This window comes from Macaca nemestrina, chromosome 2 (assembly GCF_043159975.1).
Source record: "Macaca nemestrina isolate mMacNem1 chromosome 2, mMacNem.hap1, whole genome shotgun sequence".
NCBI classification, from domain to species: domain Eukaryota; kingdom Metazoa; phylum Chordata; class Mammalia; order Primates; family Cercopithecidae; genus Macaca; species Macaca nemestrina.
Window position 1 is genome coordinate 33,444,594 of NC_092126.1, and position 12,817 is coordinate 33,457,410.

General features: G+C 33.8%; 1 protein-coding gene across 2 annotated transcripts in view; it reads right to left on the reverse strand.

Moving 5' to 3' along the window:
* LOC105490395 (phosphoinositide-3-kinase regulatory subunit 4) overlaps positions 1 to 12,817 on the reverse strand; it is a 73,725-nt gene that overhangs the window by 44,192 nt on the left and 16,716 nt on the right. For both annotated transcript variants that reach the window (XM_011755942.2, XM_011755943.2), the window contains exons 5-7: positions 10,486 to 10,620; positions 8,635 to 8,856; positions 3,865 to 4,038 (exon numbers count right to left, since the gene is read on the reverse strand). In XM_011755942.2, the coding sequence (XP_011754244.2) occupies positions 3,865 to 4,038; positions 8,635 to 8,856; positions 10,486 to 10,620 (531 nt within the window). The remainder of the gene's footprint in view (positions 1 to 3,864; positions 4,039 to 8,634; positions 8,857 to 10,485; positions 10,621 to 12,817) is intronic.

The following is a 12,817-nucleotide window of genomic DNA, read 5'->3' on the forward strand; positions in this document are numbered from 1 at the left end:
TTTAATGATTTTATGTACTAAACATAAAATCAATGATTTCAACTAATTGACATTAGACTAACCTGATTTAGAATAAAATCCAAACTTTTAAAGGCAAGAAAAATTGTATTAGCTCTGAGGATGCAAACACATCAGCATTCAGACGATATTTATTTATCCTCTGATATTTATTTAATGTATATAAGAAATACACATTAACAGAGAAACAGGAATACAATTATAGGCTAATAATACTTATATTAAAAGGGGAAGGAGAAAAGATGCATTCGAAACATCCCTCTCCCAAGGTCTCGCATTTCTAAATCTTCTAATTATAAATGAAGAAGATTTTGTCTATTTCATAAATACCCTGCAGCCTCTGATCCATCCAACAAGGGACAGTGAGTATTTTCCCTGTGATAAGAGGGAAAATGAGGATTGGAAAAACATTGGTAAACCTCCAGAAAGTAGCTAAACCCATAACGGTTTGACAGGAGTTGGGAACTGTATTATAATGTATTATTTATTCTTAACTTTCCTGTATTATACAACCACACTCATTCACTTTGTATACACCTGCAGTATACAAAGGATACTTCTCTGCCCCCTTGCTTTTGGTTTATATCACTTGCTTTAGCCAATGAATATTAGGACAAACAGGAATTTGAAATGTGCTACATAGCTGGGTTTGCCCTCTCGTGCTTCTGTCATCACCATGAGAACATTATGTGGGTAGCCACTGCCCCTACAATGAGGGCCCCAGAATGAGACAGATGAATCACAGTCATCACAGACAACCTGGAGATGCAGAACCTGAAGCAGGGCCACCTATACAACCCACGGGTGCATGATGAAAAATTTACTGAAGGATTTATTGAGATTCTGTGGTTGACTGTTCTACAGCATTATTATATCAGAAAGTAGGTACCTGATACAAAGCACCTCAAATACTCAAAACAAGAAGCCTGAATCTAAAGAACTGCCTATGAAATAGCCTATTCAATCTTTTCTTCCTTTTTTTTTTTTCTGAGACAGAGTTTCGCTCTTATTGCCCAGGTGGAGTGCAACGGCGCAATCTCAGCTCACCGCAACCTCCACCTCCTGGGTTCAAGCAACTCTCCCGCCCCAGCCTCCCGAGTAGCAAGGAATACAGACATGCACTGCCAAGCCTGGCTAATTTTGTATTTTTAGTAGAGACGGGGTTTTTCCATGTTGATCAGGCAGGTCTTGAACTCCCGACCTCAGGTCGGATTTCGCCTGCCTCAGCCTCCCAATCAATCTTTTCTTTATCTAGCACATTCAACTTATCAGAAGAAAAGTGTGGGGGAAAATATTCACAATAGCTAAATGGGAAGAGTACAGTTTTTAAAAGGAGTACCAAAGAAATCACAATCACCATCAAAACCACCACCACTATTCTCTTTAAGAGTCACTAGGCAGTGAAAACAACATGGCTGAATAGGACATTTCAGCGTTCATCCTCTTGTAGAAAAAAATCTGTTTTAACAACTATCAATGCATAAAAACACCATTACAAAGGAATCCAGGTGAGAGATTACAGCACCAGGGTATAGCACAAAAATGAGAAAAGCCCCAAAGAAGAGGGCAGGAAGGGTAGTTTCACATAACCCATGTCAACATTCCCCAAAGTCCAGGCAGCCAGCACAGAGCAACAAGAGCGAAACTCCGTCTCTAAATAAATAAATACTAGCCAGGCATGGTGGCACATGCTTGTGGTTCCAGCTACTTGAGGCTGAGGCCGGAAGAGAGCTTGAGCCAGGGAGATCAAAGCTGCAGTGAGCTGTGATCACACCACTGCACTCCAGCCTGGGTGACAGAGCAAAACCGTGTGTCTTTAAAAAAAAATTAAAAACGGAACTATCTATGATCTTACAATCCCACTTTTGGGTATATATCCAAAGGAAATGAAATTAGTATGTTGAAGGGATATCTGCACTCCCATGTTCACTGCAGCATTATTCATAAGAGTCGAGATAGGAAATCAACTTAAGTGTCCATTGATGAATGAATAAAAAAAAAAAAATGGTGTATATATACAACTAAAATACTACTCAGTCCTAAAAAATAAAAATATCCTGTTATTTGAAACAACACAGATGAAACTGGAGAACATTATGCTAAGTAGAATAAGCCAGAAACAGAAAGACAGATATTGTATGATCGAAGTAATAATACATATTATCTAAAAAAGCTGAACTCATAGAAGTAGAAAGTAGTATGGTGATTACCAGGGGCTGGGGTAGAAGGGAGGGTGGAATGGGCAGGTGTTAGTCAAAGGATACAAAAGTTCAGTTAGACAAGATGAATAAGTTCCTGTACAGTGTATGTGCAAGTACAGCGTGGTGATCATAATTAATAAAAATGTATACTCGAAAATCACTGGGATATAACTCTTAAATGTTCTTATCACTAAAGAAAAAGAACTATGGATATGTCAATTAACTTGATTACCATAATTACTTCACAAAGTATACATATATCAAAATATCATGTTGAACATAATATACTATCTTTATTTGTTGATTATACATCAATAAAGCAGGGGAAAAAATCACTACAACAGAATACACATAGTTTAAAAACAGAATGAGAGAGATGCATATAGTCTATCATTTGTTTTAAATAAGTAGGTGTTTCTAAGTTACTAAAATTGTTTACTTTTAAAGTTTTAAATGCCAACAAATGATTGTTTACTTGATTTTTCTCAGAAAACTGTTTTTCCCCCCATAGTTTTCATATCAAATTCAGTTGTAGTTCTAAGAGAGTTATCCATCGAAGAAGTAGTACCACACTGGGTTTATTCTGCACATAAACATAATTTATTTTGACACTGAAGATATATGAGCACTCCATGTATTCATCCTGGGATCAAAGACTAGAAATAACAAGGTCCAGAAAAATCTCCGCAAACTTTGTGTGCAGGGGTAAAAAACTATTTTCATGATAATTTTTGCTTTAAAATTGATGCGCATGTGTTTTGTAGATAAATAAAATGCTAATTATAAGCTATATTAAATTTCAAAAATAATGTCCAAAAGTTATTTGGAAATAACTAATTAGGCCACAGAAGCAATGTATTATGTGAAATCATAATAGAACAAATATATTATTCAAGTCTATGAATTCTTAACTGGTAATCAATGCAGTGACAGATCCTTCACATCCAATTTTCAACTTGACTGCTGGTCAAGTGCCCAAAAATAATTTTCATCTTCAGACCAGTCAAGGCTTGACCCATATCATGGTTTTTTTAAAAACAAAGTCTTGGCTAGGCACGGTGGCTCATGCCTGTAATCCCAGCACTTTGGGAGGCTGGGGCAGGCAGATCACAAGGTCAGGAGTTTGAAACCAGCCTGGCCAACATGGTGAAACTCCGTCTCTACTAAAAATACAAAAAAAATAAGCTGGGCATGGTGGCAGGCACCTGTAATCCCAGCTACTCAGGAGGCTGAGGCAGGAGAATGGCTTAAACCTGGGAGGTGGAGGTTGCAGTGAGCCAGGATCACACCACTGTACTCCAGCCTGGGCGACAGAGTGAGACTCTGTCGCAAAACAAACAAACAAAATAAAACACCAAAGTCTTGCTTTTTGACAAGGGTAACACAGACTTAATAACAGATGAAAACAAAGCAGTACTTCCCAACCAGCCTGGAGGGCCCAATGAGTCAGCTTGTCTGTCTGTCACATACACATAAGCATGCACATATACACATACATACATGCATGCACACCCACACAATCAACGGTAGGAACCCCACACAATCAATAGTAGGAACAATAAAGTTGCAATTCTTATTCTATATTACCTAGAAATTTTATAAAGTTTTTCCAATCTCGTTCTAATTTTGAGAAACAGAAACTTACCAATATCACTGGCGAATTCGTAAACATGGGGTTTTTGTAGCAGTCCTAACTGGCACATACAAGTAAGGGCATAAAGAGCTTTCACAATGACAAATTCCTCAGCATCACTAAGACCTTGTTGCAGCAGGGGCTTGAGAATTGAGGAGCTTTGCCAGCCAACATAGGCAGCAACACCTGGAAATGAAAAGCAATATTATGTGATTATTCAATACCTAAAAATACATATATCATTAAGTAAAGTAATAAAATTAAGCAAAAGTCAAACATACTGATCAATTACCTAGGAAAGAACATTGCACTTCCTACCCAGCATGATAAAGTTAAAAAGACCCACAGCAAAGCAAATCATCAGGAAATTCTCAGACACCATAGAAAAGCTAAGATCCTAAGAACTTATAGAAATGAAAATATAGGTCTCCTAAAAAGGAAGAATCAGAGTGGAATTATATAATCTTCAGCAACAATGGAGGTTAGAAGACAAGACATAGGCAAGCAAGGCATTAAAAGTTATGAAAAGAATTCTATTTTCAGTCAAACTATCAATTAAATAAAAAAGTCATTTCAAGACATATAAGGACTATTAAAGGTTTGCCCCCCATGCAACCCTTTCTAGGAAAGTTTCAACCTAAGAATTCAAGGGCAAAAAAAAGCTAGCAAAGACCTAGAAATCAGTCAGCCCTTATTAGAATTAACAGCTAATAAATTTCAAGAATGTCATCGAAAAGAAAATGGAATAGATTCTAAGTAACAAATAAAATTAATAAGAAAGAAGCTAGCTATTACGGTTGTGGTGACAATATATTACTTTTCTTTCTAAAAAGAGAACAAAGAAATCTAAAATTCTGGAACAAACAAAAAATTGCTCAAGAAAATCACAGTCCAAATATGAAATTAAAATAGTGTATTTAGTACCTAGAAGAGGGAGCAAAGTAGAATCCACTGGCCTTGCTATAAACATACTCAAATGGTGAGGGGGCAGTCACTGAACTGGGATTATGATGGAGCAAATATAATTACAGTATACTACTTGGCTCCACAGTCAATAAAATTTACACATTCCTAATCATGTATTTTGTTTTGAAGCTTCATAATCAGTCTATACCAGACTTCATTGTGATTATAGAACAGAATGTATTATTAACTATGACAAAAAAATTGTTGAGAATTCTCAATTCTCAACTAACCAAACAATAAAAAGAGAGACAAAGGTAAAGAGAAAAAAAAGGGGGCACTAATCTTGTAGTGCAAATCAGAGGTGGAGCAATACAAAATAGATTTAATTACTTCAAGTTATTAAAACAACAAACTAAAAACTAAAGCACTGAAAACAGTAGTCAACATCTCAAAAACTCAGAAGAGAAGAAGGATCAAGGCATATGAGTGAATTAAATCTTCATCTGGCACAGAAAACAAAGAGATAAAATCCAAAGTTGGTTATTCTAAGAATAGTAATATAAAAATATTATTTAGAGATATGGTAATAATCACCTGAAAACACTAAAATAAAAGCACAAAGCTGAGTAGCTGCCTCTGGAAAATCAATTATTGTTTTTCACACATTATAAATTTTGATTAAATTTTAAATAATTTCTAAAAGCCTATTTCCTTTATGATTAAAAAATAATGTTATAATTGTTTTCTTTAATAAATGGAAAAATACTATCTAAAATTCCAGTGGATTAAATTTAGGAACTTTACATACTGAAATGTACAATGAGCTAAAATAGCTAAAAATATTTTGAAAATGAATAATGACATCTGAAACTTACCCTATCAGATAATACAGGTGATTCAAAATATATAATAATGTAAATTGAATATGGCTATGAGTACAAGAATAGAAAAATCAATGGAACAGACTAGATAGCCAGAAAACTGATCTTAACAGACAGAGGCATGCAACAGATGATAAAACAGTTTCACAAACCAGTACGAAAAAAACAAAAAAATGCTTAATAAACTATGTTGGGAAAATCAGTTACATATCTGAGAAGAAAAAGAAAATTTAGATTTCACCTCACATCCCAGACCAAAAATAAAGATCAATTAAACAGTTAAGTGTAAAAAATAAAGCACGAAAAAGAAAAGAAGACAAGCACACAACAGATTATTAATCTAATTCTGGAATGGGAAAAGACTTTACACACAAAAGTAAAAAAAAAAAATCACAAAGCAAAAAGATCGAATAAACTGACTTCAGAAAAACTGTCTACAAAAAAGATTTAAAAATCAAGTTAAAGAACTAAGAAACGTGCACTTAATTTTAAAAATTAATGTTCTTAACATGTATGTAAAAGTTCAAAAAGAACAAGAAAAGCATAAATATCAGGAAAAAAAGCCAAAATAATGAATTTTAAAATTCATAGAATTAGAAATATGAATACATAATCAACATGAGGAAGTTTTTCAACTTGATAGTTAAGCTAAAATATATATATCAAAACAAGTTATCATTTTACCCTTCCAACAGGCAAGGACTAAGTAAAGCCTATTTCACACTGGATGGGTGTGCAGCACTTAATGGAGATGGGAATGCAAAATGATATAATCTTTTTGAATAGCTTATAAATGTGTCATGAGTTTTAAAAATAAATTCACATTCTTTAACAAAGTAATTAAAATTGTTCACTGCTATCCTAAGAAAATAATCAGAAACAACTACTTACATACATATGTTACATATTTACACCAAATATATAGATAATCTATATATGACAGAAAAAAATGAAAATAATTTAAATATCCAAAAGAAGGGTTAAATTTTTGCAAAACTATATAATGGAATAGTTTAGACCTATTAAATTATGGTTTCAAATAAATTTTTAATGATATGAAAAAATGCTTAAAGTATGTTATTAGAAAAAAGTATAAGAAATAATAAAATAAAATTTGGAAGTAATATAATATATACACAGCACTTATGCCAGGTACTGCTACATATATTAATTCAACTATCCCCTAACAACCAGTAAGACAGGCACTATTCTTATTTTCATTTTACAGATAGGTAAACTAAGCCACAAAAAAATTAAATGATTTTCCAAGAGCCACCACTAGTGACAAAGCGAACACTTGAACCCAGAAGTCTAGCTCTAGAAGGCTCCAGAAGCCTTCTCTTAACCATCAGCATATGACAGAAAGGGATAAATGGGATGGAAAGAGAAAAGGAAGTGCTATGGGAAAAAAACATCAAAGCTTTAACAGAGATTGTGCATGGGTTGTAGGATTAACCATCATTTATTTTCTTCTTGGTTTCTATATTTTCCAAATTTTTCTAAGTTTTATTTCCAAAAGTAATATAAGCATGTATTACTTTCAACAATTAAAAAAATTTATTTTTAAATTAAAAAAGAGCTAATATATATTTCAAAGAACACATGAATTGACCAATAGATAGGGGAAGTTGTAAGAAACAACTTTTCCCGAGAAAGAAATAAAAATAGCATTATTTGGAAGAAGAAGAGAGCAAGGAAGTCAAAAAGATGTAAGAATCAAAGAATAATACTGTATTCAGAAACTGAGTTAGATGAAGTCCTAGATGGAAGGCTGAGATGCATCTATAAATTAATCTAAAAATAAGAAACAAAAGATGTCTGAAAAGAAAAAAAACAGGTACAGTAATTTCCAAAAATAACAAAGCAAGAAAAACAGGGAATTTCAAAGTTTTTCAAAGTAGAAAGTACCCTTTCCTCCAAAACATATGAGAGTATTTGTAGAAATATCAATCCTGTTGCCACATAGGTTTCTTGCATTTTATTTTTTTAGAAAACAAAAATCAAAACAGCGAACCTTTCCTAGACTGTTGGGAACCAAAACTTTAAGTCTTACAGCTTCCTGCTACCTCACAAGAAAGTTTGGATACCAGTCAAGCTTTCTATTGTGCAGAATAGTCTTTAAACTTTTTGGGTTAACAGATAAACTATTACAACCATGTGAGAAATTATATAATGGGGGTATTGGATAATCATAACAATATGAATTTAGCATATATTTCATAATTGGCCAAATCTTAAACTGAAAAGATCAGTACATTCAGGGAAAAGGGGATCTGTTATTATTTAAAAGAGAAAAATATTAAATCCTGTATCAAACATGACTTAACTCATGCAAAATACTGTCCACTTCATTTACTTCTAATTCTGAATCCAAATGTAATAGAAGCCATGCATATAAAACATAAGATATCTGATTTTAGATATATCTAAAAATCAAGAATGGTAAAATGAAAGAACAGCAAAAAAAAAAAAAAAAAATGCTGCTTAAATTTTCAAAAATTTTCAGTTACACAAAGCAAAGCCTTTAACTTAATTCTTTCCAACTACATTGATTTTCAACCACGATTATATTTTAACTGTTATTTTCTGATTCTAAAGGTGATGCGTGTTCACTTTTATTAACATGTTTATAAACATATATGATTCCTGTTATTGTTACCTTTACACAACAGCAACCATACTTTAAGAGGATTTACAACCTACTTATGTCACTTTAACATACCTCACGGTACTTTCCAGGTCATTATTCTGTCTAAATATAGTTTTTAATGACCACATGGTATTCCTTCATACGGATGTAACACAGGTTGATTTACCAACCCTTGATTTTACCAAGCTAAAATACTTACATCATCCAAAAGCTGCATGAAAACAGAAATACTAGGAATTCATTTGATTATTAATGAAATTTGGTAGTATCTATCCTTCAGATTGCATGGAAGTATTTGAGAGGATGATTAAAAATCTTAAATGAATTTAAAAGCAAAAAACATACCAACTATACTATCAAAAAATGCTCCACGTAGATGCCAATCATTCTTATCATTTAGGAAAGTAATCATGTGGGACAACAAAACATCATTGGCTTTCTGACGTCCAAAGAATACACACAGCCGTGTTATTCCATTTTCCATCAAGGTTTGTTTTACAATATTTTCAGGATCACTTAGCAAAGTAACAACTTTCTGCTGGACCATTTCATGTAAGGCTTGGAGCTCTAAAAAAAAAAAAAAAAAAAAAAAGAAAGAAAGAAAGAAATAGTTAAGAAAAGGCCAATTTTCCCCCATACAGATAGTCCCAGTCTTCTCTCTTACTCATCAGAGAGACTGATTACAGAAGCCACCGAAGTCTTTAATCGCCAATTTTTTCCATTATTCAAAGCTCTGAAGGATAGGAAACTGAAATATAAAGTGAAGAAGATCCTAACAAGCAGATGCCACAAGCATAGTTACTATCTCACTAATTAAATAGTTTCATTTATGAGCTCAAGGGGAAAATTATAGAGAAGCATCAGAAAGGAAATCACATGGCCCCAGTAAGATCCCAGTTAATCAAGGACCTGAAAATACTGGATAGGATCAGGATATAATATGACGGTACTGAGCAATCCTTTTAGAAAGTGTTTTTAAAGGTCAGTTTATTTTAGAAAGCCAGAAAACGCACTGCAAGTTCTGTCGAGGCTTTACTTCATCTGGCCACTGTCATCTTCTCTGGCCTTATCTCTTACTCACCCTCACTTTTTCTCACTTATTTATTTACTTAGTTGCCTGTCTTCTTTTTACTAAAATGTAAGCTCAAGAGCAAGGATCATTTCTACCTGATTCACCGCCATGCTCTAGTGCTTAGGGCAGGCTCCTGATTGCCTTATACAGAGCTAATCTTTAACAATTATCTGAATAAACAGAAGACAGAGGCCACTCTTGGTCCAGCTACTCCTGTCAAGGAAAAAGTTAACTGGTCTGACATGCAAAACTATACGCTCACATTAAGAAAAACTTTAGATTCCCTCCCCCAAAATTTTAACATTTAACTTTATTATCGAAATAGGTCCAATTACATGGTTATAGGAAAATATTATTTTCCAAGTAATTCCACAAAAAAAGGCTAGGATTTCCTGACACATCCTCCTGAAACTTCAAAATTATTCCACTGTATTCAACTCTAGATAATACATGTTGTCTAAAAATGGTGCCATTCTAACAAGTAACAGCAATTGTAGCTGTTTGTAGCATAAAATTCTAAAAAACTAGATTTCTCTAATTTTTCAGAGCTAGAAGTATCTTGGAGAAAATTACACCTATTACTTTACTTCTAAATCTTTTACTCAACAAACATTAAGTAAAAATCTGTAGAGTTGTATAATGCAAAGAAACCTAAGACAAGGACTTTGACTTCAATAAGTTTACCATCATCACATCTGCTCCTTTACGGTTTTGAAATGTAAATCACAATCAGTATGAAATAAAAACAATTTATGATTGAGGATACTCAGAATATACTCACATAAGGGGAAAGGGTTTAGCTTCTTTAGCTATGAGGTTTCTAATTTTTTCTTCTTTTATGAGAATTACATAATTCAGCCAGCTTTACTGTTCACACAAATCAATTCTGGCTGACAAACAATTGAATTTAGCATCCACGGTGACAAGCTGATTGTTTTCGAGTAAGGTACCAGTATATGAGGATAGAGAGAATAAATAGACACCAGGGACTCTTCCTATTTAATATATATATATATATCTGGTATTCCTTCACCTTACATGAAAACTACAAATGATAGTTTTACAAGTTAGCATCAGCAATTCATTCTAAACAACAGGAAATCTGGAAGAGAAAATTATACAACCTGTGTCATAATTTCCATTTGGATGTGTAACTTCATCTATTTCTTCATTATTGGGGTCATTTTCCATATTAAGATTTTTTAACTGTACTAATTCCAGGAATCTCAAAGCTGTTTCTGCCAGCAGAGCTATGTTTTCTATAAAATAAAAAGGAAGAAATTTATAATTACAGTCTTAACTCTCTGTAAAGCTTGTAACTTTTCCTCCCTGTCTTTATACATAAATAATCATAAGCCTATGGGAAAAGCAGAACTTTTCAATTTAGCATTTAACCTAATCAGATTTTAGTAACCCAGTTCATAATCTATAACTATCTCCAAACTGCCAGTCTTATTAACGAAACACAGCTTTAAAAAATAATAATACAAAAACAATCTAATACCCCATTTACTGAGGACAAAAAAAAAGCCTAATTCTCTGCAGGGACTTACCCTTCAAACACTATCCTTGACAAGTGAGAGATATTTATTAGACTAACAAAGAAACATCCACATTAAAATAACAGATCAAGCTAAGCTTTGGAATCAGACAGACCTGGGTTCAAATCTCAACCTTGCCACTTACTAACTTGGCCATTTAAGCAATCTGAGGCTCCGTTTCTTCACACACAAATGAAGAGTCACAACTGCCTCAAAGAGAAACCACTGTTAGACTGCTTTACAAGTGATACTCAAGTTCTTAGTGAACCAAAGTGGCAGACTGTTTGCCACATTACTACAGCTGTCTATATCTTCTCCTTTCCCTTTCTGATGACCTACAAAGACTGATACTCCTCACTGCTGCAAAATAACTACTTCTAATTTCTGCTGTCACATTTACTATCAATTGTATCTGCTCTTCACTTATACTTTCTTCTCTTACCTTGCCTCCCACTTAACATATGTGTTTCTTAACATATGACCATAACTGGTCAAAGACTGTACTCTTTTCCTTCTTAGCAGTGAACAGCACTGAACATAGTTTAACTACCTTAAACTTAAAATAACCTTACTTTTTCCTTACTTTCCAACATCTCTGAAATCGAAATGTACCTTATGGCAGTTGAGATCTTTGAGTCAATCAAATACAATTATTCCCTTCATCCTGGGGTCCTACTCCCCACCCCTGCCAGGTTCAACAATGCTCTGAATAGAATAAAAATTTACCTCTAAGTAAGCAAGATGTTAATACCCTATAACGCCTGCTCACCCCAGAGATGGAAAAACTCTGGGCCATATCCTGATAATATGCCAAAAATTCTAGATGAGTATCCCCACTTTAATGAGCAAATTTTTATTAGGAAAAGTCTCTTACTTTCCTGGGTACCTCTAAAGTGTGAGTAGATCTATGCTTATTTCCCCATAAACCACAGCACACTTGGAAGTTCACTTTACACAAATCTGTACCAGCATCTATGATATTTTAAAAATACTGTAAAGAAATAAATGATTTTAAACTTTTATAATTACTGACACATATATTTTAATTATATTTAACCATACACATTCAAATACACTGGCTCTATTTTAAAAGACCACAAATTAGCCAGGCGTGGTGGCACATTCCTATAGTGTTTGGAGGGCTGTATTTGGAGGATGGCTTGAGCCTGGGAAGTCAAGGCTGCAGTGAGCCATGATCTCCCCACTGCATTCCAGCCTGGGTGATCACATACTGGGCCGTGAAGAAATGACAATGCAAGGTGCTGGCACTGACCCTGGGTTATCATGGACTCTCACCATAAAGACCCAGAAGACCAAAGAAAAGCAGGATTGCTTCAAAACCAAGGTCTAGAACAGGAGCTCTGAGAACTGAGAAATAGACCAAATACATTTGGGTCACGTTATTTAGTCTCTCCTAACCCCAATTTCCTCACCTGTCATATGAAGGTAATATAACATCTAATGCTCAAGGTTGTTGCAGCTAACCCTTGCAACAACCTAGAGCAGATTTTTCAATAAACAGTAGCTATTATTTTTATGTGATAGCTATTAGCAACTGAGTGTCAATATGTTAATATGGCACCTCATCAGAACATGACCTGTTTAACACAATTGAGAACAGATTAAGATACACTGCACCAAAAAGTAGGATCATAAAATTCTGGTAAAGAAGATAGAGCTTGTTTTTAAAACTGAGAAACTTTGATTTGATTTGATTTTATCTGGTTCAATTATTTATATTTGCCAAGTGAGTTACAACTATGCTTTGTTATAAATGATAAACTTTTATGTGTCTTAGAGAAATCCCGGATTTCTGAGCCTGAAGTTCATACCTATATGGTTACAGAAACCATAAATAAATAAATAGGCAAAGATATACATAAATAAAAATATATCTATGAGGAAACATAAAAAC